The sequence below is a fragment of the Zonotrichia albicollis genome, chromosome 5 (assembly GCF_047830755.1).
Source record: "Zonotrichia albicollis isolate bZonAlb1 chromosome 5, bZonAlb1.hap1, whole genome shotgun sequence".
Classification (NCBI taxonomy): Eukaryota; Metazoa; Chordata; class Aves; order Passeriformes; family Passerellidae; genus Zonotrichia; species Zonotrichia albicollis.
Window position 1 is genome coordinate 10,675,073 of NC_133823.1, and position 24,561 is coordinate 10,699,633.

At 39.1% G+C, this 24,561-nt stretch overlaps 1 protein-coding gene across 10 annotated transcripts in view; it reads left to right on the forward strand.

Annotated features, from left to right (window-relative positions):
• WDFY3 (WD repeat and FYVE domain containing 3) overlaps positions 1–24,561 on the forward strand; it is a 156,734-nt gene that overhangs the window by 118,432 nt on the left and 13,741 nt on the right. For 7 of the 10 annotated variants that reach the window (XM_074540765.1, XM_074540764.1, XM_074540763.1 and 4 more), the window contains 26 exons: positions 429–608; positions 2,102–2,146; positions 2,593–2,826; positions 4,172–4,271; positions 4,969–5,129; positions 5,688–5,917; positions 6,750–6,859; positions 7,716–7,898; positions 8,805–8,962; positions 9,839–9,916; positions 10,649–10,876; positions 11,704–11,757; positions 13,564–13,732; positions 13,909–14,072; positions 14,838–14,986; positions 15,257–15,377; positions 15,718–15,803; positions 16,078–16,158; positions 16,561–16,615; positions 16,967–17,086; positions 17,779–17,896; positions 18,896–19,002; positions 19,531–19,684; positions 21,275–21,366; positions 21,693–21,905; positions 23,615–23,762. In XM_074540765.1, coding sequence (XP_074396866.1) covers positions 429–608; positions 2,102–2,146; positions 2,593–2,826; positions 4,172–4,271; positions 4,969–5,129; positions 5,688–5,917; positions 6,750–6,859; positions 7,716–7,898; positions 8,805–8,962; positions 9,839–9,916; positions 10,649–10,876; positions 11,704–11,757; positions 13,564–13,732; positions 13,909–14,072; positions 14,838–14,986; positions 15,257–15,377; positions 15,718–15,803; positions 16,078–16,158; positions 16,561–16,615; positions 16,967–17,086; positions 17,779–17,896; positions 18,896–19,002; positions 19,531–19,684; positions 21,275–21,366; positions 21,693–21,905; positions 23,615–23,762 — 3,538 coding nt within the window. The remainder of the gene's footprint in view (positions 1–428; positions 609–2,101; positions 2,147–2,592; positions 2,827–4,171; positions 4,272–4,968; positions 5,130–5,687; positions 5,918–6,749; positions 6,860–7,715; positions 7,899–8,804; positions 8,963–9,838; positions 9,917–10,648; positions 10,877–11,703; positions 11,758–13,563; positions 13,733–13,908; positions 14,073–14,837; positions 14,987–15,256; positions 15,378–15,717; positions 15,804–16,077; positions 16,159–16,560; positions 16,616–16,966; positions 17,087–17,778; positions 17,897–18,895; positions 19,003–19,530; positions 19,685–21,274; positions 21,367–21,692; positions 21,906–23,614; positions 23,763–24,561) is intronic. The other 3 variants (XM_014265835.3, XM_014265833.3, XM_014265838.3) reach the window with 3 other exon arrangements.

Sequence of the window (24,561 nt, forward strand, 5' to 3'; positions counted from 1 at the left end):
TATTGCTTGCATGTTTCTCCCAAGGTAACATGTCCAGAAGCATCTTCCGGACAAGTGTACCTGCTGCAGAACCCATTCCTGTTGTCACATGTTCTGTCTCTCTGCTGGTGACCAATCATTGTGTTTGGTTCTCACCTGTTTGGATACACTTCAGACATGCTCAGAGACATGTGCTGTGTCTTGTGTGCTGACACCAGGCATGTTCAACTGTGCCATCACATTTGGGGTTGGCTTCAGTCTGGTCATGTTTGCCAATATTTCTGAGTCATTACATGACAGGGCACACGTTTTAGCTTATGGTCAATGATGTGCTGTAAAATGCTGTTGGTCTCTTGTTTGAGAAGTGCTTGAACGCGTGCTCTTCCTTTCTGGAGCGAGTATTCAAGTGCTGCAGTCTGTGCTAATCTGGTGTTTGTTTCCCAACCCAGCCCTGGCAGTCAGAGGAAGAAGGCTCTTGGCTTCGGGAGTATCCAGTCACCCTGATGCAGTTCTTTCGGTATCTGTATCACAATGTACCTGACCTCATTTCCCTGTGGATGAGTCCGGAGTTCCTGTGTGCGCTGGCAGCAACAGTGTTTCCTTTCAACATCCGACCATACTCGGAGATGGTAGGAAATCCAGCTGCTTGCCTTTTTTATTTTTCACATGAGTGTTGCTTTTGAGGATTTGTCAATTACCAGTCGTACCAAGATAAAGCTCTATTCACTTGCACAAGAGGTCATCATCAGGGCTGGGCTGGATCTTTTGTACTTGGGTTGTGGATCTGACAGAAGAGTGTGTTAAACTGCAGGGCAGTTGTTATGCAGGAACATCAGAAGCAGCATTTTAGGAGCAATAAACAGTTTGCCTGTTTCCTAGAGGACATTATTTTCAATCTTATGAAAAATGCTAGCTCAAATTTACACAAGCAAAAGAGACTGTCACCCCTCTGCTCTGGAGGATGTGATGAAACCTAAAACCTCTTTTTCCTCACATTTCCCATTTCTATTTCTGGGTTTGTGGCTTAACCACAAAGCAGTGTTCTTGTATTTCCTGAAACTACTGAGCTCAAGCCAAGAGAGGGTGTGAATTCAACTTTGTTTGCATTGCTGGCTGAAGTTTTCTTTGAGCCTAGTGTCATTTGAAATGATACTATTTCTAGAATATGAATGTGAAGGAAAAACCAGATATTGTTAGCCAGCATCTAAAAGTAATTTTATTAAGAACATGGAAGGATAATTAGTCTAGCAGTTGCCAAATGCTAGAACTATGGAGAGTATGATAAAAAAACTTCAGGAAGTAATAACTTGTGGTGTGCTATTATTTTGTTGTCAATAAAAGTGGGAGACCAATTTTTAACAGTGCCTGCTGGTGAGTCTCTCATAAAGACATGGGCTTTTTTGCTTTTTTGTTAAACTTGCATTTCAAGTACATACTAGGAACTTGCTCTCTCTCAAAAAAAGTTCCATTTAAAAACTGGTAATGCTGATTTGGCATTTACCTGTACAGAGTTTTTAGAGGAGCCTTGTGTCTCTAAGCAGGCTTTAACTACTAGATCCCTTGAATTTCTGTGTAGCTGCCTGGCAACTTGAGCTCTTTGATGTTTGAGGGTGCTCTTCATTCCAAATAGATTTACTCCTGCTGTGTTTCTGTTTGCCTAAATGTGTAGCCCTCATCAGTGCCTGGTGAAATAGCTGAATCACAGCCAGATTTCTGCAACAAAACATTATAATTTAAATTCAGCCTTGAGAGAAGATTCTTAACTTTTTTAAAGGTCTGTCAGCTTTTCTGAGATTGCTCTTAAAAATAGAAGGAATACGTATTTGGGCTTCTCTTAATTTGTTGAAAACACTCTCCTGTTAAAGCAGACCAAATGTTCAAAACATTTGATTACTTGACATGTAAGCTGGCGATGCAAGAAGCCTGTTGAGGGAAATCGTATTGTCTCCTCTTTCATTTGTGGAAGGGAGTTGCATAGAAAGAGTCAGTCTTCTGGATTTGACAGCTTTCATTACTGTTTGTGCTTTTGTTACAGTCCTCTTTAAGAGCTAGCCTTTCAAGGTTTCTGTTCATCAGAAATGGGAAAGCTGTGGAGACCCTTTTTTTTTTCTTCTTCTTTTAGAGATTTTTGGGAAACCGGCTTACCCATAACTGCACTCTGATGAAGGTATTGTATTAAAAGAAAAAAAAAGGCTCAGTTCCTTTTTTATTTTATGTTATGTAAGCTTGATGGCCTTTTTTAGTTGGCTTCTGTCTTGATTTTATTTTAACGACTTTAGTTAATAATTTTTTCAAAACTTTTATTTTTCTTCTTTTTTTTTTTTTTCCAATGAGAACATTTATTTTTTGCCAAGTATCTAGAATTCATCCAATTCTGTTGGTCAGGGAGCATGAAATGTAACACATTCCAGATCATCATTTGCCTTGAGAATCCAAAACTGGATGTTTCCATATTGGAGAACTGATTCTGAACATCATAATTTTCTAAAAAGGCTTCTTAAGAAGCAAAATGTGCAGTGAAATACCTTTAGAAAGACAAGCAAAGAATAGAGAAGTGAAAAAACTGCCATTAATTAGCTGATCTCTGCAATTTTAACATGCTGGTTTTTACAGGTCACTGATCTCGATGACGAAGTTGGGTCCCCAGCTGAAGAGTTTAAAGTCTTTGCAGCTGATTCTGGCATGAACAGGAGCCAATCAGAATACTGCAATGTGGGCACCAAGACCTACCTGACCAACCACCCTGCCAAGAAGTTTGTGTTTGACTTCATGCGTGTGATGATCATTGATAACCTATGTCTCACTCCAGCCAGCAAACAGACTCCACTGGTAGACCTTCTGCTAGAGGTACAATTTCTTTGTGGTTTGTGTTTTAGTTTGGTTTTGTTATTTGAGCTTAGTTGTGACACTTTATTTTCCTAAAATTTTTTTTCTTCTATTACCTTAAAAAGTTAGGCTAGTGATGACCTGAGATTTAGAAGGATTGTCATGAAGTAAGAGTGGAAAAAAAAAGAAACACTAATGTTTCATAAAGAGTAGCTTGTTCACCTTTCTTTATTTGGCTTGGAAAACCAGCATAAGAAGCTTTCTTCAAGTTTTATTTTGTGGAGTATGATTCAGTGGTTAAGCACCTTTCCAACCATGACATCTCTATTGACTTTGTTGAAAATTTAAAACCTCTGCAGAAATTAGGGTTTCCATTCTGTTTGTATTAGATAAAAAGAAATTGTGCCATAGATAGTATCAGTTAGATAAAAAGACATATGGGATCATATACTATAAAACCTCACAAAATAACTGTGCTGTCTTGCTGTAAATCAACTTCTGAAGTTCATGACTCTTGAAGAAAGCATTGTCCTGCTAATGAGGTGAGGAGTTCAGTTACTGTTTAACTGCCTACACCTTCAGACAGTACATTTTGAAATGTTCACATCACTTCTCATTCATGTTGATCTACCTCTTAGTTACCTCACCTTATGTGTTGCTGAGTCTCCCTGAAGTTTTTTGAAAGCTGCAGGAATTTTGGGCCATACTTGCATGCTTGTATATTTCCTAACAAGTTTCCTGGGGCAGTTGGGCACCTCTTTGCTGTCACAAAGCAAAAACAAATTAAATGTCAGAAGATGTCAGTTATGCACAAACCCGGGCACATATTTGAGATCATGTTCAAGTGGCTGCAGTTCTTCACAGCTCTTTTAACTTGTTATCGCTTGTCAGTGTTACTTGCCCATTAGCATAAATAGGATTAGGTAGGTACACGCTGCCAGACTTACTGTTATTTCTCTTTCTGCAACTTTATCGTTTGATCATTTGCTCATTGTTTACTGAAGGAGGTGACTTGTGTCGACTGAGAAAATCACAGGTTGAACATATGTTTATAGTGGAGAGTTTCATGTACCTTTTCAGTATGTGTTCTTTTCCAGTACCTGTTATGGCAGAAGATAAATTTCCTGGATTTAAAAAGGAATAATGCCTGCTTTGCAAGTCTGCATGCAGCCAGTGTATACTCGATGTGCATGCTTAGATTTTTGATAAAGCCAAAACTTTTTACTTGAGACAGAATGTTAAGAGAAAAAAAAATGTAGTTCATGGGAGCTGAGGGAAAAGGAAATAATACAGAACACCATCCCTCTCCCTCTTTTTTGTTCAGAGATATTAATTATCTTAATATTATTTTAATATCATTTTTTAGGCTTCTCCTGAAAGATCAACACGAACCCAGCAGAAGGAGTTTCAGACATATGTTTTGGATGGAGTGATGGACCACTTACTTGCAGCTGATGTCTTATTGGGTAACATAGCAAAGTTTAATAGTCAATCTCTTGATCAGGACACCAGGTTTTGATTCTGTGACCTTTTTCTTTTTTGGTGGTCTGTTTTGTTGCAACTTGATCATCTTAATTTTTTTCCCCTGCCCTTTCATTTCCTTTAATGTGTAAATGGTGTTGATGTGCTTGCATGTTCCCTCCCTACCTTGATTGTGCCAAAGCTGTAAAATAAGTTATTCACAACAACTACATGGCTTAAGGAGTCCAGTCACATTTCATGGTGACTTGCTGGACTTCCCAGGAGCTCTTGGGCTGCTCTGCCTCCATCCCAGGTGTCATAAGGAACTGTATGCATTTCTGTTCAGACTTCCTTGTAAGGCTCACCTTACATTAAATTACTGCCCACAGCAGTAATTTAATGAATTTAATTTGATAATAAGACCCACAGTCTCCCTGTGGGTGCAGTGCATTAATAAAACAAATCCAGAATCATGTTTTAAAACTCCAGAATGATTTTTAAAAAGATAAAATAAAAGTTCAGAGCTGCAGTTGCTTACATCAAAGGGAAAGTTCCTATTGTAGGGAAGCCATGAGGTTTTAGCTTTCATTGAATCTCTTTCTCTTTTATGGAAGTCCAGAAAGCATAAACTAATGTGAATGTATTTATACAGATGGAGTTATTTGATAAATGTGGAAAACTTTGGGATTTTTTATTACCCAGGTGAAGATGCATCTCTGCCTATAACGAGTGGAGGAAGCTACCAAGTGCTGGTGAACAATGTGTTTTATTTTACACAGCGTGTGGTAGATAAGCTTTGGCAGGGCATGTTCAACAAAGAATCCAAGCTTCTTGTGGACTTCATAATCCAGCTCATTGCACAGGTAACAGGGCTGTTTGTTGTATTACCCTGCCTGAAAAACCATATTTGCAGATTATGTGGAAATGCATGGAGTGATGCCACTAAACAATTTGAGAGTGATACATGTTTGGGAAGAGCACAAAATATGCTTTTCTTTCTTAGGCTCACCCTCTCTTTACAGAGCTTTCTTAGCACATCTTTCTGTGAAGAGCAATTGAGTAAGAACTGCTCTCAGATCACATTATTTTTTAGAAATCTCCCCAAAATAAACAATGAAATATGCCTCACATGAATTTTGAGAAGCTCCCTAAATTTACCTTGACATTTTTGGGGACCTTCCTCACACACTTTTATTGGAAATTTTTAGAAGACTTACTGTTAGAAATCAGCAGCATCTTATAGATGTTAAAATTCTAAGTGTTTAATCATTAATGTCATTTTAGTCCTTGAAATTAATGGAATTGACACTTACAGTAAAATGCTAATTCTGGAAAACGAGCTTGGGTCAGTTCAAGGGAAGTTGTGTGCCAGTAAAATGAGTTGCTGCTACTTCTGATCATGTTTTTTTTACTCCCATTAGTCAAAAAGAAGATCTCAGGGACTCTCGCTGGATGCCATTTATCACTGCCTGAACAGAACCATCCTGTATCAGTTCTCAAGAGCACACAAAACTGTTCCTCAGCAAGTGGCTCTCCTTGATTCCCTAAGGGTCCTTACTGTAAACAGGAACTTAATTTTGGGACCTGGAAATCATGATCAGGAATTCATCAGCTGCCTAGCTCACTGCTTGATTAATCTTCATGTGGGAAGGTAAATATGTCAGGCAGAAGTGCATTCCACAGCCAGGGCAGGGAAGTACTAAAATGACCCTTTTTTACTCACCTTGCAATTAAGTTAGCAAATTTTTATAATTTTCCAGCCAGTGAGTTGCAAGCAATCTTAAGAAATTCATTTTGAGATAAAACTAGGTTTGAAGCTCCTGGAAATAGAGAACATTTTGTAGAGGTATTTTAAATACTGACAAATGTGTTTATCCAGCTATTTCGTTGTTGACCTTTTATAAATTGAAATGTTTTAAAGATAGAAGGAAGCACTGGTGCTAGGTAATTAATAGTCAGAGAGTCCTGTCACTGGATTTACTGTCTGTTGAATCATTTCATACCAGTTCAATATCTTGGTATTTGTTCTGTATAGCATTGAGTAAGGCCAGTCATGCATTAAATCAGGTGTCCATGACAAATGCTGTAGACACCTCCTTTCCTGCATTGCTGCAAATGCCAGCCTGGCATTTTCATTTGTTCTTTCCAAGAAGAGCCACAACTTGTGTTTCATCCAAGGATAATTAGTAACAGTCATCAAACCCCAGTGTTCTCCATTTCTGACCTCCTCTGTTTTGTGTTTCTTCAAATATCACCATCTTCTGCTAGTGACACCAATATCTGTGGCACATCATCTCTTCATAAACCTTCAGTTCAGCTTGTGACCACAATTGTCAGAACTCAAATGGACAGAAGTGAAGATGCTTTGCTGTAGTAGTGTGTATTAATCTTTGTGAATCTGATACAAAATCAAATGCTTTATCTTGGCTTGTGTTTTTGTGTCTTTTTATTCTGATGATTGTTAATCCATTGTGTGTTTGTAGCAATGTTGATGGGTTTGGATTGGAAGCAGAAGCCAGGATGACAACTTGGCACATTATGATCCCCTCTGATATAGAACCAGATGGAGTCTACAGTCAAGATGTCAGTGAAGGTAATCTAACAATGACAAAGCCACAGATGTCTCATAATGCCAGTTTTGTATTGTCATCACTAATCTTTTATCCCAGTGACCCAGGGCAGGGAGTTGTGGTATGTGTGTGTTACCCAGTGACTCTCTGGAGTAACTGGGGCTGTGTGTGTATAAAATTACATTAAAAATAGATGAAAAGACTCTTGGAAGTACCAAGATAGACACATTGAGGATAAATTAATGTTTTGTTAAAATAGTAAGAGCTCTTCATTGTTTTCTGGACATTCTCCAGAATTAGAAAGACAGTTTTATGTGCACTGTTTTAAATGCAATAGAAGTAGCTCATTTTAAGAAAAGAAATATATGGTATAAACTATACAGTTACTGTTTTGTGGTATGCTTACAATCTTTCACTCCAAGGAAATTTATGAACATGCTATGGAAGAAAGTATTCAGTGATTCTTAAATGTGTGTATTTAATATTGACGCAGGTACTTAGGCACATGTTACATGTAAAAATGATGAAGCATAATGTATGTATAGAATTGTATAAGAATTATATATATATTTATAGACACAGACTCCTATAAGGTTTTTTCAGTCTAATTTTGTTAATAGATGGGTGTGGGAGATGAGTCACAACTAATCAGAGCCAGTGTTTCAAATTCACAGAGAAAAAACAAAATTAATTGTTGGACTTTCTGATAGCATACATAATGGCAAAAACAGGCACTCTGGCCAAAGGCATTTCACACGTCATGCAAGGGGGGGAGAAACTACAGTGTAATCACAGAAATTATTAATTTCCTTACTGTAAAAATGTCAATGCTATGAGCACTGTAGAGAGCTTGCTGTTTGTGATCTTGTACTTATGCAGGTCGCCAGCTGCTTTTAAAAGCCATAAACAGAGTGTGGACAGAGCTGATCCACAGTAAGAAACAGGTCTTGGAAGAAGTTTTCAAAGTGACACTACCTGTCAATGATCGTGGCCAAGTGGATATAACTGTTGCCAGACCTTTCATTGAGGAAGCGAGTTTAAAGTGTTGGCAAAACCATTTGGGTAAGTCCTGACTGAGGATTTGTCTGTCCTGAAGGGTGGATTTTCTCAGCATAAACTGTATTAACTGGATGTTTTAATATAGGCTCAACTTTTTTGTAGCTGTAAATACTCTATAAACTGGCACTGTGTAACACAGAATCCTTCAGAAACTGGACCATAAACAGGATATTCTTACACTCCAGTGCACAGGGCCCTTTCTGAGTCAGCAAATAGCTTATTGTGGATTACAGTGGTAGAAGCATTGAGCTCCTCCCCATGAACCCTTGGATTGTGGTGACCTGTATTACCATTCCCAGGATTAGATGTGCCAGGCAGGGAGGGGCATCCTCTTGAGCATGTGTGGGTGCAGCCTGGAAACTCTTGGTCTGGTGATGAGATGGGAAATTGGTGGCTGAGCAGTCCTTCTGTAGCAGCAGTGATGCTGTGACTAATTCTTGGCTAGGAAATATGTTCAGCATATGAAGCAGTTCTGGAGAAAAAGGACCCAGGAATCCTGGTGGACAAGTTACAGGCAAATTAGCTCTGCATCCATGTAATAAAGATCAATTGGTGCTTGACTGAATTAGCAAGAGTTTAGACAGCAGAAATTACAATTCCATAGATGTGACTCATTTGATGATTTCACAGTTCTGAAGTAATTGAGGTTAACCTGGATGTACAGAAAACATATTTGGAAACCTGGAATACTTGTTTTTGCAGTATCTGTTTTTCTATGTGTTCCTGGCTGATGTTTGTTAAAGTTTCCAGTATCTCCCTCATGGCCAGTATATTTGCAGAAAGCATTTGAGTACAGCTACACCTTTTCTGAAGCAACAGAAAAGGTCATTCTATCTAAAAAAAACAAGTATAATGGGGGAGGGGAAAAAAAAACCTTCTAAAAAGTGCTCCCAACACTTTGTTTTTCAGCTCATGAGAAAAAATGCATCAGTAGAGGAGAGGCTTTGGTTCCAACTACACAGTCCAAACTTTCAAGAGTCAGCAGTGGATTTGGCCTCTCTAAACTGACTGGTTCCAGGAGAAACCGCAAGGAGAGTGGGCTGAGTAAACACAACCTCTCCACACAGGTATTTTCTGTCAAGAAATAACATGCGGTCTAAATCCAGCAATGTATGTGCAGGATTTGTGTAAATATCCCAAGGTGGGGGTGTCTTGCACGTGTGAAGCATTATCTTATGCTTGGTTTTCTTTCCCCTTTTTGACTCAAGACTGGGCATCTTGCTTCTGGTGTGTCTAATTTAGTAGGTCCATCTGCATATCTGTAACCTTAAGGTGAGAGTCAACCCTTCATTGTTGGTGAGACTGCTCAGCTGCTCCTGGTTCATGACTGTGGTTGTCTGGGTCTAAAGTTCGGTTTGCAATGCTGCACTGAAATGGAAGCTGTGATACAGCTGTTGGGTTTTTTCCCCATTCTGCCCTCAATTTGGAAAGAGGGGCTTAAAAATTTTGTGGAAAAATATGTTGCTAGTTCTCTTTCTGAGCTGAAAATTAGTCAGTGGAATTGAGAAATGAATGAATTCTCAGTGCTCTCAGTCCTTTTGCTGGTGAGCAGGTATATAATGAAGGGGAAAGGGAAGAATTTAACAAACGGAGCTGACAGGAATTGTTCCTGGTTGTATCAGAAGAGGAAGCAATAAATGAAAACAGAGATATCATGGGACAAAGTGAGGAGGGGTGGGTGCCTTGAGGATTTCCAGCAAACTAGGCGCCATCCACAAAATATTACTTGAAAGGAGGAAGGGAAGAGTACTCTTTCTCAGTGCCAATCTGTTTGGGAATGATCTGAATGTTTATTTTAAGGAACAATTCTTTGTGAGCAAGTTTAGCAATGTGGTGTATTCCTAGGCTTTTCATTCAAACAAACTCTTGTTTATAAGAACAGACTCTTGTTTTTACATAACAAACTCTTGTTTATTCTGTTTGTCACCTTGTTATTGTCTTAGGAAATTTCCCAGTGGATGTTTACTCACATTGCAGTGGTTCGGGACCTGGTTGATATGCAGTATAAAGAATACCAGGAGGTATGGATGGCTTGCCATGCTAATTACCTGACATTGATACTTTGGCCTGTTAAGTTATACCAAAGCCATTTCTCAATATGAGACTTGGTCAATATTGGGCTCTCATAGGTGAAATGCATGGATGTTTCCAAACAATTGTTATTTTTATGGGGTTTTTAGGTACAATCAAATAAACAAATGGCAAAACTCATTTTGATCTGGTTGTAGATGAAAATTCTTGTAGCAATATCACATGTTAAGTGTGAATTTTTTTTTTTAAGAAGCTTAAATTCCTTACAAGTATAAAAAAAACCAAAGCAGGGAACAAAATGAGAGTGATTGGAAATACACTGTGTTTCTAAAGCATTGTAGAAAAACTAAGAGGAAATGTGGAAAAGCATTGTGTCTAAATGCTATTTTCATAGTAACACAAAGAAAATTTTGTGGTATCATCCATAGAAAGTGGTTGGTCTGTGCCTTCCAGAATGAAATTGTTCCACCCTGTGGTGTCTGCCAATTGTTCCCAAAGGCATTTCATTCAACACTGGTTGCTGAGCTATGTGCTATAAATCTTAAAAAATAACTTCTGAGAGAAACAGGTAATTCAAAGCAATTTTTTTAAAAAAACCTGACCACCAAACTTTGTTTCACTGAACTTCTCTCTCCTGTGCAAATAAGGACAGGAAGTCTCCTATCTGGTTTCATTCTTGAAACCATTTTTCAAATTGCATGCATTTCTGTGCTTGTGCTCAGCGTCAGCAGAACGCCCTGAAGTACGTGACCGAGGAGTGGTCTCAGATCGAGTACGAGTTGCTGCGAGAGCGAGGGCTCTGGGGGCCCCCCATCGGCTCCCACCTGGACAAGTGGATGCTGGAGATGACTGAGGGGCCCTGCAGAATGAGGAAGAAGATGGTGCGCAATGACATGTTTTATACTCAGTATCCCTACATGCCCGAGGCTGAGCAGGAAACAAACTTGCTGGTAAGTATTCAGGAGCTTGGGATGGGTGATTACACCCTGTTGCAAAATGCTGCCTTTTTTTTTTTTCCCTTGATAAGTTTTTCTTAAGATGTTTTACTCTTTTGGTATGACCTGATAGTCTTCTGTCTGTCCTAAATGGTTGGTAAAGTCCAGTTCTTCCTCATGATATATTTAGGGAAGGGACTGAGTCACTTGGCTCAAAACCAAGCAAATTTGGATATATTGCAATATAATGTGAGGTGTGCTGAGTGATCCTGCCAACAAACAGCACTGGCATCTTCACAAGCCTCCAGAGACTGAAAGTTCCATTATTGTGTGAGGTTCAGTCTGGGTTCTTGTCCTTAATCTAGATAATGTGGAAAAGGTGATCTGGGAAAAAAAAAAAAAGGAAAAAAGGGCTACAGGCCTTGGTTTGGGTGCACTTCTGAAATGTACTTTCGTCAGTCCGTGAAGATGAAGGTGGGCTGTGGAGCAGAAAAGTTTGTGTCCTTTGAAAGCTTTGCAGTTAGTTCCTGTTAATTTTGGAACACTGCTTCTAAGAAAGGAAGCAGTCTTTATTATGTCTTTTTAAGCATGTGTGTATGCATGCAGGATTTTTTTCTCCTCAAATTGTCTGAGTGTCGAAGTACTTTAAAAAAGCAGAGAAAACTTTGAAGTCCGTCAATTTTAAAGTATTAGATATTTTTGCCTGCTTGTGGTCTGACACACAGTAGCTGTAGTGACAGTCTAATTCACATGAAGTAGAGAACATGCCATCATACATTCTTCTCAAAAGTGTTCTTTCTCTGATGTAATTGATGCTTATGTAATTGATGCCCTGTTTCCAGTCTGACTTCTCAAACAGACTTCCTGAGCCATCTGATGATACCATTCCTCAAAAGGTAAAGAAACAAGTACACTGACTGAAAGAATGTAAAATAAATACAACTTCTGCATGTTAGGCAGTCTTAACAAGGCTTCTACGTTTGGCTTTCAACTTGCTCTTTCAGTAAACAATTCCAGACCTAAGGGTTTTTTCAGTAATTGCATTAGAAGATGTTACTGTGCTGTCCTCAACTTTCACCTAATAAAACTTCCTGTAGACCTTCCCTTCTCTGCTGCACACTAACAGGCTGTGTTGGGCTGTGCTACCACTGTTCTCACTGTGTGGAGTGTTGTGGCTTTGGGACCTGAAACTACTGGTCAGTGGAACACATTTAGTAATGGGCAACACATGGCCTGGAAGCACTTACTGGGGAAGTGTTTCCTTCTAAGAGGGGATCTGGGGGAGTGTTTTTTCTCATTTTTGTCCATAATGGGCTTTAAAAGGCTGACTTTTGTTAAAGCCCATATTAATTGTGTCTTAGCTGACTCTTCTCTGTTTTGCTGTTAATAAAATGCACACATTTGCTTGAAAAATATGAATCTTGAAAAGAGCAGACGTGCTTGGAAGTGGCCTCTCTGCAAGCATTTCAATATAGTTGTGCCTTTCTCTGTTAATTAGAGTCGCAGTCTTGCCCATCACTAAGTGCAGTGTGTAACGTGCATTCACTCATTTTGAATTTCCTTCTACAATTATGTAATTCATATAAATGCAAGTAATTCTATTATACAGAATATCTAATATAAATTGTTACTGGTTTTCTTCATTCCTTCACTTTAGCAGTGCTATAACGGATTTCTCTTTGTAGGTTATACATAAGTTGTTTCCACAAATGTTTTAAGCATCATTTAAATGGCAGTTTTGTGCTGATAAGGCATGAAGACTTGGTTAAACATAAGTCAGCAAATTAAATTACAGTGCCTTAAATTTTTGGTTATTGAGAGCAGCCAATTTGACCTGAATAATTAATTTCTGTGTCACTGATCTTAGTATCTTTATCATTCTGAGCATCAACTTCTAATAAAGCTAGTTTGATTTGTGTTCTGAATGTTGCTTCCTTAATTAAGTGAGGAACATAAGAATTACCCTGTGATGGAGGTTGGATCAGACAAAGAGGAAGGAAACATTACCAAAAAAAAAAAAAAACAAAACAACAAACACTCAACAAAGCAAAAAACCTCTCACAAATCAAAGACCAAAAACATCACATAAAGGTACAAACAATGCTCATATATTTACTTCAGGTACATGCATATTCTCATGCCGGTCTCCTCCCCATAAGCCATCAGAAACTTTACAAAAAAATAAGCAACTAAATTAATGAAGAATTTTTGAGACTGAAAGCCAATCCCTGGGTGCTTTTAGTTCATACCAGCTTCCACATCGTTGTATCTTCTTGAGGCAATTTTTTATTCAAGTTACTGCCTAACAGAGAAGTCAGCGGGCTAACAAATAAACTGCATATGTTGGTAGGGAGTAAAGAGATGATAAAATGGCCTTCTGAGCAATGAGTGTTAAGCACAATAACCCCAGCCTTTTATGACAGTTCTTAACATACTGGCTACACCTACTCCCCATGTTCTAGTTTTATCTGCAGGCTTTTCTGCAACCCCGTGTTTGCTTAAATGGCTCTATAGCTCCTTGCAAATTAGCCAACAGATCAGATCTCCTGAAGAGTCTCTGTTCCTGTCTGTGTTGGTATACAAGCACGCACAAAACACTCAGTGGGCATGCACTGTGCTGCACACCCTGTTCCTGAAAGACCTTCACTGAGGGCCTGAGGGAGGAGGTGGCTGACCAAGCAATTTCTTCCATTATTCCCAAGAAACCTGCTCGCTACCGGAGAGCCATCAGCTATGACAGCAAGGAGTACTACATGCGCCTGGCTTCCGGAAACCCCGCCGTCTTCCAGGACGCCATCGAGGAGAACACCGTTGGGGAAACAGCTCAGCAGGAGCCAGAGCACGGGGAGGACACTATTGCAAGAGTCAAAGGTTAGATGGTTTGCTTTGTCATCCTCTCATGCACTTGCATTAAGACAAGTGTAAGTCCTGCAGGACTCTTGTTTTTCTCTCTTGGCATTGGGTCAGTAATTTAAAAGATTATAGGTTCTGTGAAGTTAATTTTTTATGTCTCTTTATGACATTTATCTGTCTCTGCTCTTTTCCAGGCCTGGTGAAGCCTCCCCTGAAACGATCTCGCTCTGCTCCTGATGGAGGAGATGATGAGAACCAGGACCAGTCACAGGATCAAATTGTTGAGGGGAGTTCAATTGATGAAGAGGAGAAAACTGACAATACAACTTTGCTTCGACTGCTTGAAGAAGGAGAGAAGGTACTGTTTCAAACACACTAAGAATTTAATGTATTGGAATTTCTTCATTATGTGCCCCAGACATGAATAAATGTCCTATATATCTTCCTTGGTCTGTACATTTCATCAGCTTCTTCCTTAAAATGTGTACTTTGTGTGCCTGACCCTAAAAATGCTGTACTGGAAACATTTTGGTTTTGTTTTACCTTCTGCCTGCAAGGGAAAAATTCACCTGCCCTGAAATGAAGGCTATGACCTGTCCCATGCTTGGTTTATTGTCCTGGCAACTTAATGATCAGAATAGAAAATAAACATTGAAAATGTTAGCACTGAATTTAGCACACTATTCCTAATTATTGTTGCCTTCATTAGAATGTGAAGCCTTGATAAAGTAGTATTTTGTACCCAAGATCAGTGGTGATTTATCATACTGTGTATTTGGTATTTCAGGCTTTGTCCATAGAAGTATACCGTTAAATAGCATTTTGATCTATTAGACCTGATCTCTAATCTGAGTAGGCTGCAGGTTCTAAAATAGGTTCAGGCAGTGTAGTGCAAGTGGATAAACTGGCAAATAGACACATTTATATCATACCAATGAGGCCTTATCCAACTTCCTCCCCAGTTACTAGTCACTGGCATTAGGTCTGATTAAAGGAGAGACTGACAGGATTTTTGCTGTATGTGCGAGTGATACAGCAGTGTCTGGGACTTGTTCTAACAGAGCAGTGGTCTGAGCCTATGCTCCTTAACCTGCTTTCCCTAAGCATCTGCGTTTCCTCATAGATCCAGCACATGTACCGCTGTGCTCGGGTTCAGGGCCTTGACACCAGTGAGGGGCTGCTTCTCTTTGGGAAAGAGCACTTCTATGTCATCGATGGCTTTACCATGACAGCCACCAGGGAGATACGGGACATTGAGACACTGCCTCCAAAGTGAGTACATTCCTAGAGTTTCCTTGATCCTTAGAAGCTGAACAAGAAGTATTCAATGAGGTTTTTGAGGAGTCAATTCCAAGATAATGTAAGATGCAGGAAGACCTCGGGGTACTGAGCAATGTGTAGTATGGTAAATTGTGAAAATATGTTGTCAACTGTTTCTGTAACTGGACTCTCATATGAAATTAATTGAATAATTCGTTTCCAAGAAGAAAATTTCTCTTCTTTTTAATCACTTCACTCAGGCCTGTTTGTGTTCCTTTACAGGATGCATGAGCCAATCATACCTAGGGGAGCAAGGCAAGGTCCAAGTCAACTCAAAAGAACTTGCAGCATTTTCGCATATGAAGATATCAAGGAGGTGCACAAAAGGAGATATCTTTTGCAGGTAACTTGGACACCATATTTGGAGTGTTTTGATGATGTAATTTTTAGAAATTAAAATCAATACATAACTGAAGAATATTTCGAAAGAGAAGCTATTGACAGTGTTGAAATTGAAGCATTTAGATTGGGCATCCTTGTTGCAACTTACCCAGATTTAGTTTATTGGACATATTAGTCAATGTCAGTCATCCAAAAAGTAAAATGTTTGGTTGCGCTAAGCAAAGTCTGCTTCACTGTAATTTAGTGCTGCATGTAGCATGACTAAACTGGTCTGTGCCTGGCCTTCAAAGGTGACAAGAAAATAAGTTATTATTGACATGGGGTTTGTCTTCCGTTTTCAGCCAATTGCAATTGAAGTTTTCTCAGGAGATGGACGGAACTATCTTCTAGCTTTCCAGAAAGGGGTTAGAAACAAAGTTTATCAAAGGTAATGTAAAATAAATTAGAGTATTTACCATGAATGTTTGCAAATACCTATGTGGAGGGTTTGTTTGGTCCCTGCTAGCACCTTACTGCTGCAGGAAAGAGCCACTAGAAGGCACTGCAAGCCTTCAGTGAGAAGAAGCTCCTGTGATTTTGTTTGAGATGTTGTGAAGCTGCTCAAAAGGAAGTCTGTAACTGTACAAAATGCATGCTGCTTTTCTGGAGATGACATCCAGAAGGCAGAAACACTAATCATAATCTTTGAACTGCTGCTGCAGGTTTTTGGCTGTGGTGCCATCTCTGACCGACAGCTCAGAGTCAGTGTCTGGGCAGAGACCAAACACCAGCGTGGAGCAAGGGTAGGTGGTTCTGTTCCTCACAACCTCTGTGGCTCATCAGTTTCCAATAAATGATGGTTGCGTTGATATCATGATTATCTGGAGAATATCAGAATTAACGTTATCAGTGTACTGATACATTCAGAAAGGTATTGCAGTGCTGAAGCCATCAGATTTATCCAAGTTGTTAAAAATATTTTACTCATCAGCCACCACTTGTACTGAATTGCATAATTAACATGCAATTTAATTTTTAAAGTGTATTTTAGAATTCTAATAAAAAATACTGCAAAAGGAAAAGAGACATGTTCTTCTAATGGCTGCAATTTATAACTTTTAATGTTGAAATTTTGGGTTGTCTTGTGAAAATGTAACCCAGTTTCTATTGCAAATTCAAGAAATTCACTTTCTTCTTCCCGCTAGGTCTGGCTTGCTTAGCACTTTAGTGGGAGAAAAATCTGTTACTCAAAGATGGGAGGTAAGTATGAAAATGCTGGGGTATTATTTGTATTAAATTCCACATTTTGTAATGATACATAAATAATCAATACACATAAGTTGCATCCTCTTTTTCTAACAGGTGGAACATACTGTTGTAGAAAGTGTATCTCAGCATTTAATTTTTAGTATTTTGTGGTATCATCATCGAATAGGAAATGGTTCTATTGTTGAATTGCAGGGGGAGGGCTGTAGTAAAAGTAGAGTGAGCATTGCAATATTGAAGTAAGTTTTTATGTTTGGGGAGGGCTGCACATTGACAGCCTGTCTGGTTGATATTTGATTGTTGTAAAGTGAAAACTTTACTGTGCTGTTATCTGTCTGCCTTAAGAGAGGAGAAATCAGTAACTTCCAGTACTTGATGCACTTGAACACCCTGGCTGGCAGATCCTACAATGACCTCATGCAGTACCCTGTCTTCCCCTGGATCCTTGCAGACTATGACTCAGAGGTGAATACAACATCTTGTCAGCCTTGATAGTGATCTTGTATAAGTTGAACGTTTCTATTGTGTTTCTCCCACTTCTCCACAGGGAGGGTATTAGAGAATCTTGGCTGGGCTGGTTTTACAGGTGTTGTTGGCCTGTGCACAGGTGAGGGCTGGGATCCAGAGAGAGACATTTGCCCCTCTACCTTGCAGCAGTTCCTGTAAATGTCTGCATTAGCTTTAAACTGTGTATCCTGAAGTATGCTAAGCCCACAGAGAAGGTATCCTTGTTCAGAAGACTGTGATAGGGGTTACTATGAAATCTGGCCCCACGGTGAAAGAATGTGCTTTTGAAAAAGATGAAACATCCTATTAATGCTTTTGTGGACAGCCATTGCCACCAACAAGACCATTACATAAAATATTGTTAGGGGACTTGTTGAGTATTTGTGGAAAAATTAGGGGGAACTGGGGACAGGATCAGAGGAGCAGGGCAGAAGTTGTGCAGAGCCCAGATGTGATTGCAGATAAAACACGCTGGCTGTCTTGGATCACACTGAAGGACTGTTTTAAGCATATCCAACATTGCACTTGCTGCGTGTGTAGAAAGCAGGGATAATAACCTTAAGAGGTCGGTGGTGTTAACTGTGGTAATCAGCAGTTTTCAAAGGATGTGTTTTGGTTTTATAAAATTGTTGTCTGATTTATTTTTAAAGGAACTGGATCTTACAAATCCCAAAACATTCAGAAACCTGGCCAGGCCCATGGGAGCTCAAACAGAGGACAGGTTAGCCCAATACAAGAAGCGATACAAGGATTGGGAGGATCCCAATGGTAAGTAATAATCCATCCTGCAGAAAGAGGAACATGTGCCTGTCATCATAGGAAGGACTCATGGATTTTTTTATAATGTGGGTAGAGAGATTTGGATATGGATGTGCAGAACTCTACCATGGGTTTTTTTGTGACCGTCCAACAAAGTCTAAATTAGAACAAATAGACATTGACTTTCTCTTTGTGTTGTTTTAATTCTAAATGACACCTTTGTTTATATGTAAAAACAAAGATAGGACAGTGGCACGTTTAGATGAGTTTAATATTATATATATATGGGCAGGCGCATGAAGGACACATAAAAAAGCCTCAGAATGGGAATCAATTAAGTTACCTAGTCATGATTTTAGAGCTAGCTTATATTTTGAAAATAAAGCTTCTGTGTTTGGCAAGAAAAGTTTTCTTGTGTGCTTTCATTGAAGATAGAAGCCTGTTTAACTACTGCAGTGCTGTTCTGTGTCAAACAGTAGTAGGTGGCAAAGACATTCATTTTTAGAAACAAATCAATAGTTTCTAAGTGCAGACATTTTGCCAGGAAATTAAGAAAGTAAAAGCTGTACAAAATCTGTAGGCAACAGTTCTTATACATATTTCTGCCCAAGATTCTAACTCCATAGTACAAAATAACACCAAAAATTAAAAAAAAACACCTTTTAAAAAATTTTTCTTCAGCAGAAATCACTGTAGTTGCACTGCAATATTTCAATTAGTTAAAACGAAAAATGAGTGACCATTCAGTACTGCTTTCTGAAAATAAGAAAATTCTTATTTTCTCCTTTGCAGAACCCTATTGAATTAGGGCTACTGTACTGCTGCCAAACTCAAGTGACAAAACATAAAGCTTTCAGATACCTGAGAATGAAAATTGCAAATTCTGGTTCTGAATGTGTCCAAGGCCACAGAGTAATTAAAATGCAGTGTTATTTTTTTTTCCCCATTAGTACTGATTCTGTCATCTAACGACTTTATTTCTCTATGTTTATGATTTTTGATCTGCAGGGGAAACCCCAGCTTATCACTATGGGACTCACTATTCCTCAGCCATGATTGTGGCTTCCTATCTTGTCCGGATGGAGCCTTTTACTCAGATTTTCTTACGGTTACAGGTAAAAATGCACTTCAAATTTCTTGCTTACTGTGTATTTCAGACATGACTGGGAAATAAGATCAGTCAGCTTTGTTTTCATCAAATATCACAGAAGAAATACCTTTTAGCAGAGTTCTTATTGCCTGGCAGATTTTTGATACGTCTTTTTAAAAGATGTGATGGAATTCACCTGTTTTTTTTCCCTTGTAGTTTGAACATTTTTTTAAACGTATACAAAACAAAGTAGCAGCAGACAAAAACCAAAATTAATTCTATTGTGAAAAATATTTTGCTGTTTCTCTGAAAGAGACTAGATTTGAAATCAGACAGATGAGACTTTTCCTGAAGTTCTGTGTATGTGTATCTATATTTTCTGTTATCATGTACCTGAGAGCAACGCAGCTGATTAGATTGGTTGTGTTAAAAAAAGAAATGTGCTATGTTCTAGTGTCTTGATTTGGCAGAGGATGCTCTGATTTGCCTTCCTGGCAAAGCTGCCATGCTGAGGGATGCTGTGACACTGACATGCCGCTCTCTGTGCCCCCAGGGCGGGCACTTCGACCTGGCTGACCGCATGTTCCACAGCGTGCGCGAGGCCTGGTACTCCGCCTCCAAGCACAACATGGCCGACGTGAAGGAGCTCATCCCAGAGTTCTTCTACCTCCCCGAGTTCCTGCTCAACTCCAACAATTTTGATCTAGGTAGGCAAAAAGAGCTTGATAGCAGCGCTGTGGGTGGGAGAACAGAGCCAGACAAACTTCAGGTATTTTCTCAAGCTGTGAGTGTTCATTGTAAGCAGTTTAATACAAAAGTGTCTTCTGAGTATTGCAGAACTAGTCCCTGAAAAGATTTTTGTTTGAAGCAGTGTATTTTTGTCAATTTTGGGATTTTTATCAGTTAAAAATGCACAGATAGTAATAATTTACTTAGAATTTCTCTGCTTTGCATTTTTCTCGTTGTAACCTATTCCATGATGGTGTTCACCATCTTTGTTGTTTATTTTTTGAAGCTTCTCAAAATATGTTTGACAAATCTTTGCTTTTAGAACTTCATTTGAAAATATTCCTAAAGGTTTTTCGAATTGTCACAGCAGTTGTGACAGTGATTATTCAGCAGGAGTTGTGTAGGAGACCTGTTTGTTGGAGATGCATGTTACTTATTATGTGTCACTCTTAACACTGGTGTTAAGCTCTCATATTCTGAGCTCTGTGCTGTGAATCTATTACCAACAATAAAGATTAATCAAATCATAGGTTTTAGTGGCCTGCAAGCCTTTATTCAAAATCTGTTGTAGCAGATTGGAAACACAACCTTACAAAAAAAGAAAAGCAAAACCCAAAGAACACTTTGCAATACCTCTTCCATCTATATTTTACACTAAATAATATGAGTGTTACGGAAAAAATGTTGAGCTCTTGTCCACTTATCTTTGTATCTGATAATTTTAGACTGTAACCATTGGAAATTCTGCATTGAGCATTTGGACCAACAGTAGAAAAGGCTCTTTTAGGAGCAATTGTCAAACACTGAGGTACTTTTGATTGTGGTAATTTGTAGTAATCCTGCTTCCCATCCTCTCACCTGAAAAGAAAGGAAGATTTGAAGTTTGGTGATGCAAGTAAAGTTTCTGTTGGAGTGTTGCACTTATTTTTTGTGTGCCCCTGTAAAGTTGGAAATTTGTAGGTGTTCCTCTGAGTTAATAGGAAGTGTGGAATTGTCTCTTGACAACAAGTGACAGAACAAGAATGCAACTGAGGAGTTTTACCAAACATATTTTTGTTGATCACAACATGCCACTGTTTGATGTCCAGAGTGAGAAAGAGGCTGTCCAGGACAGAGTGAATGTATTGTGTCCATACTGTGGTCATACCAGGGAATTGCCAGTATCCTTGGGCATGGAGCTTGTGGGGCATACCAGTTAGCTCTGCACTGCTAGGAAATGAGTGTTTGGCTGCACGTCACAGGAGTACGGGCTGTTCTCAGCAGTAAAATGACAATTTCATTCTATGATAAAATGCTGTTTTCCTCTTCAGAAGCCTTAGTGAGGAGTATTTGGATTCTTTCTCCTGAAAGCAATCTTACATGAACAACTGAGGCGGAAGTTTTCGTGTTTTATTGCCTGACATTTCAAACCACAATAGTATTTTAAAGAAAAGACTGAAGTGGCTTCCTTTATACATACATGATATTAGACTTTGATTTTTTTTTTCACTTTTTTTTTTCACCTTTGCTGTTGCAGTTCAGTTTCAGTGCTTCTGTCCAAATTTTTTCCTTCTTTTTCTTTTTATTAGGTTGTAAACAAAATGGGACTAAACTTGGTGATGTAATACTTCCTCCATGGGCAAAAGGAGATCCTCGTGAGTTTATCAGAGTCCATCGGGAGGTAATTTGAATTTTCATGGTGACAGTAGAATGTCTGTTGGGACTTCCCACTGCACTTTAATCTGTGCTCAATTTATGCAGTCACAGGCCAGTCTGTGAGTTCAGGGCTGGTGTCTGATTGTTGCCAAGGTCTATGGGACCAGTGTTTCCTCTCCTTCCTTTTTGGCTACAGTGTACTTTGAGGCCAGACTTGCTTCAATGAAAAGCTTTGTCAAAATGTGGCAAAAATGTGTCAAATCATGTTCTGCATTTCTTCTTGTGGCAACTGTAGTAAATTCAATCAGTGAGCAATTCAACTCGTTTTAATGCATGCCTTCTGAATTTCAGGCTCTGGAATGTGACTTTGTGAGTGCTCACCTGCATGAGTGGATTGACTTGATCTTTGGCTATAAACAGCAAGGTCCTGCTGCAGTAGAAGCTGTAAATGTCTTTCACCATCTCTTCTATGAGGGACAAGTGGACATATATAACATCAATGATCCTTTAAAAGAGACAGCTACCATAGGATTCATTAATAACTTTGGACAGATACCAAAGCAGGTATACCCTTTGTAGAATTCTTATTTTCCAGTTAGCACTCAAATTGAAATGTGTTAATATGAAACAGGAAGGTGTTTTAGGAGTGAAACTTCTTGGGAGTATTTTTTCCTAAATATTCTTCCAGTGAAGCAAAATCATTTATGTTTCCATCATAAATTGAACAAAGATGGACTTTGGGCTTTACTTGTGAGGTTAGAAATGTCTTTTTTCCCCTTTACATCCTTAAAATAAAGGCATAATGAATTATAGCTCAACTGTTAAAATCAGCATTAAAAAAACCCAGAACTGTGTTCCTGCTGCTGAGTCATAGGGGAGGAATGAAAGTGCAACTTCAAAGTAATGCCCAGTGCTAAGGTATTTGAAGTTACCCTGTAATAAAACAATTTCTATAATAACTTCTTCTTTTTTTTTATCCTAGTCTCATGGGTGATTCCCTCTTGTAGGACAGCCATAGTTAAGAAGATGTAAAGACCAGGTTTTGGTGCAGCTTTAAAGTTTGTGTTCTCTTCAAGAGACTACATTAAATAATTCAATGTAATACTAAATCTGGGGGTTCAGGTTTGGGGGGAGTCTCAGTTGGTGGTTTTGATTTGGGTTTTTTATTGGGCATTTCTTTAGAGTTTTTTGCTATCCAGTGAAAATCTTAAATGTCTTTGGTAAATATTTCCAATCCTAGATCTGGCGGAAACCGCAGATACCTTCAGCAATTGGCTGGGAGCTCAAGCCATGTGTTGGAAACTCTAACCTCAGCTCTCAGCACATAATGTTTCAGGACAGCCACACAATATTTCCTGTGGCAACCCATTTAGAGCTATCTGTCTCTCACTGCTTGGAAGGAAGGCAAAGAACTGCTTATCCGTCTTCTGTCACTTTCCTCCTTTCCCTTCCTTGCTCTCTCTCAATAATCTAATTATGTAGTGGCTGTAGGGTTTTCTCCTCTTATGTAATAACCAATCTCTTTCCTGTGATGATAATCAGATGTGGCCCAGCTAAAGCCAGATGGACAGACAGGGACTGGGACAGAGGTCAGGGCAATAGAGAGCACTGCAGCTGAGTCCAGAGCTCTGCCTGCATCCTCAGATGCCTGTTAGGTACAAAGCTGTGGTGAAATCTACCAGGAATTGCATAATGCTTTGCTGGAGGAAATAGACTGCAGTAAACTTGGAAACTCAAAACTTCCTTAAGGCTTTGTTGAGGGTGAGTGCTCTTGGAGCACATTTTTATGTAACTGTAGAGTCTTGCTGTTTCCCTCTGTTATTTCCTATGGGGGATCCAGGGCAGGCTCTCTCAGACATGGCTGCTGTGCATTTTTGCACTGCTTTCCTGCACAATGTAACATGCATCTTCTTTGTCTCACCTCTTCCACTAGTAACATGCCTGGCAGTTTGGGTTTCAATTTTAAAAAGTTATGATGCAAAACATTGCAGAGCTGGTGGTGTGTTTGGAAGAGGGCTCTCACAGACTCCATGAGGGTACCAAGATGCCACGGCCTGAGGGGGGAGAGCAACTTTGCTCCTTGTTGGTTTTTGTATTGTTTAAGGCTTTTGAAATGTTCATCATGAGTTATTAGTGAATACTGGGAGCAGTAAAGCATTTGCTTACCTGCAGAATTTTTAGAAGATATATTGGACATATTTATGATCTTTTTAAACTAGTGCCCTTGTAAACCTGTAATTTTTGATGATCATTAGTTTCTTGATGAATTTCAGCTCTTCAAAAAACCCCACCCACCAAAGCGTGTTAGAAGCCGTCTGAACGGAGAGGCTGTGGGAACCTCTGTGCCCCCTGGTTCCACAGGTGACAAGATCTTTTTCCATCATTTGGACAACCTGCGGCCATCTCTTGCCCCAGTGAAAGGTAAACTTGAAACTCACAGTAGTTATTGCTGTTTCTTTGCCCAAGCATTCAGAGTTTCAGCAAGATTGTACTTTTCCATCTTTTTCTTACTTCTAATATTCTTACTGCCTGTAGTTTTGTGAGAGAGACAAATTCAAAATATCCTAATGCTGTACAACTATGTTCTTATCTACTTTAAAGGATCTTGGGAAACACCACAGCTACACAGTTGAATATGACATTTTTTAAATAGAGGGATAAAATGGAGCCCAAGCACATCTTTATAAGTTTGAATTTAATGAACAACATTCAGAGTACGTTGTTTCTGGACCTGTGATAGCCTCTGTTTTTGTGATTTTCACAGCAAAAGGATTATTTATCACAGTGCCAAGAAATACTAAGGAATGTTGGCAGGAAAGTATGGTGTTGGTAGCAGCACTGAGACAAAAGAAAGTGGTTTTTTACTTCAAATCTGACAGTGGACTGAACAAAACGTAATTGTCTGCAAGGCAGGTAAATGCTGTACAGGGAGTTCTTTCCTAGCTGAGTAAAGCAATCTGTGGCTCCCTGCTGTAAGGAGAGAAGACATGCTATTAAATGGGGCATAGCAGGGCTTAGAGAGAAGACTAAATCAGGAAATTAGAAAGCACTAATCTATATTTGGCTCTGCATTTGTTAGGAATGGAGCAAAAGTTGCCATCACTGCAGCTGATGCAAAGAATGTAAAAATAGCCACTACGGAGACCTTGCTTTGGAAGAGCAGCAGGTACTTAAAGGGATCTGATAGTATTTGTCTCTCCCAGCAATAAAACATAACTCC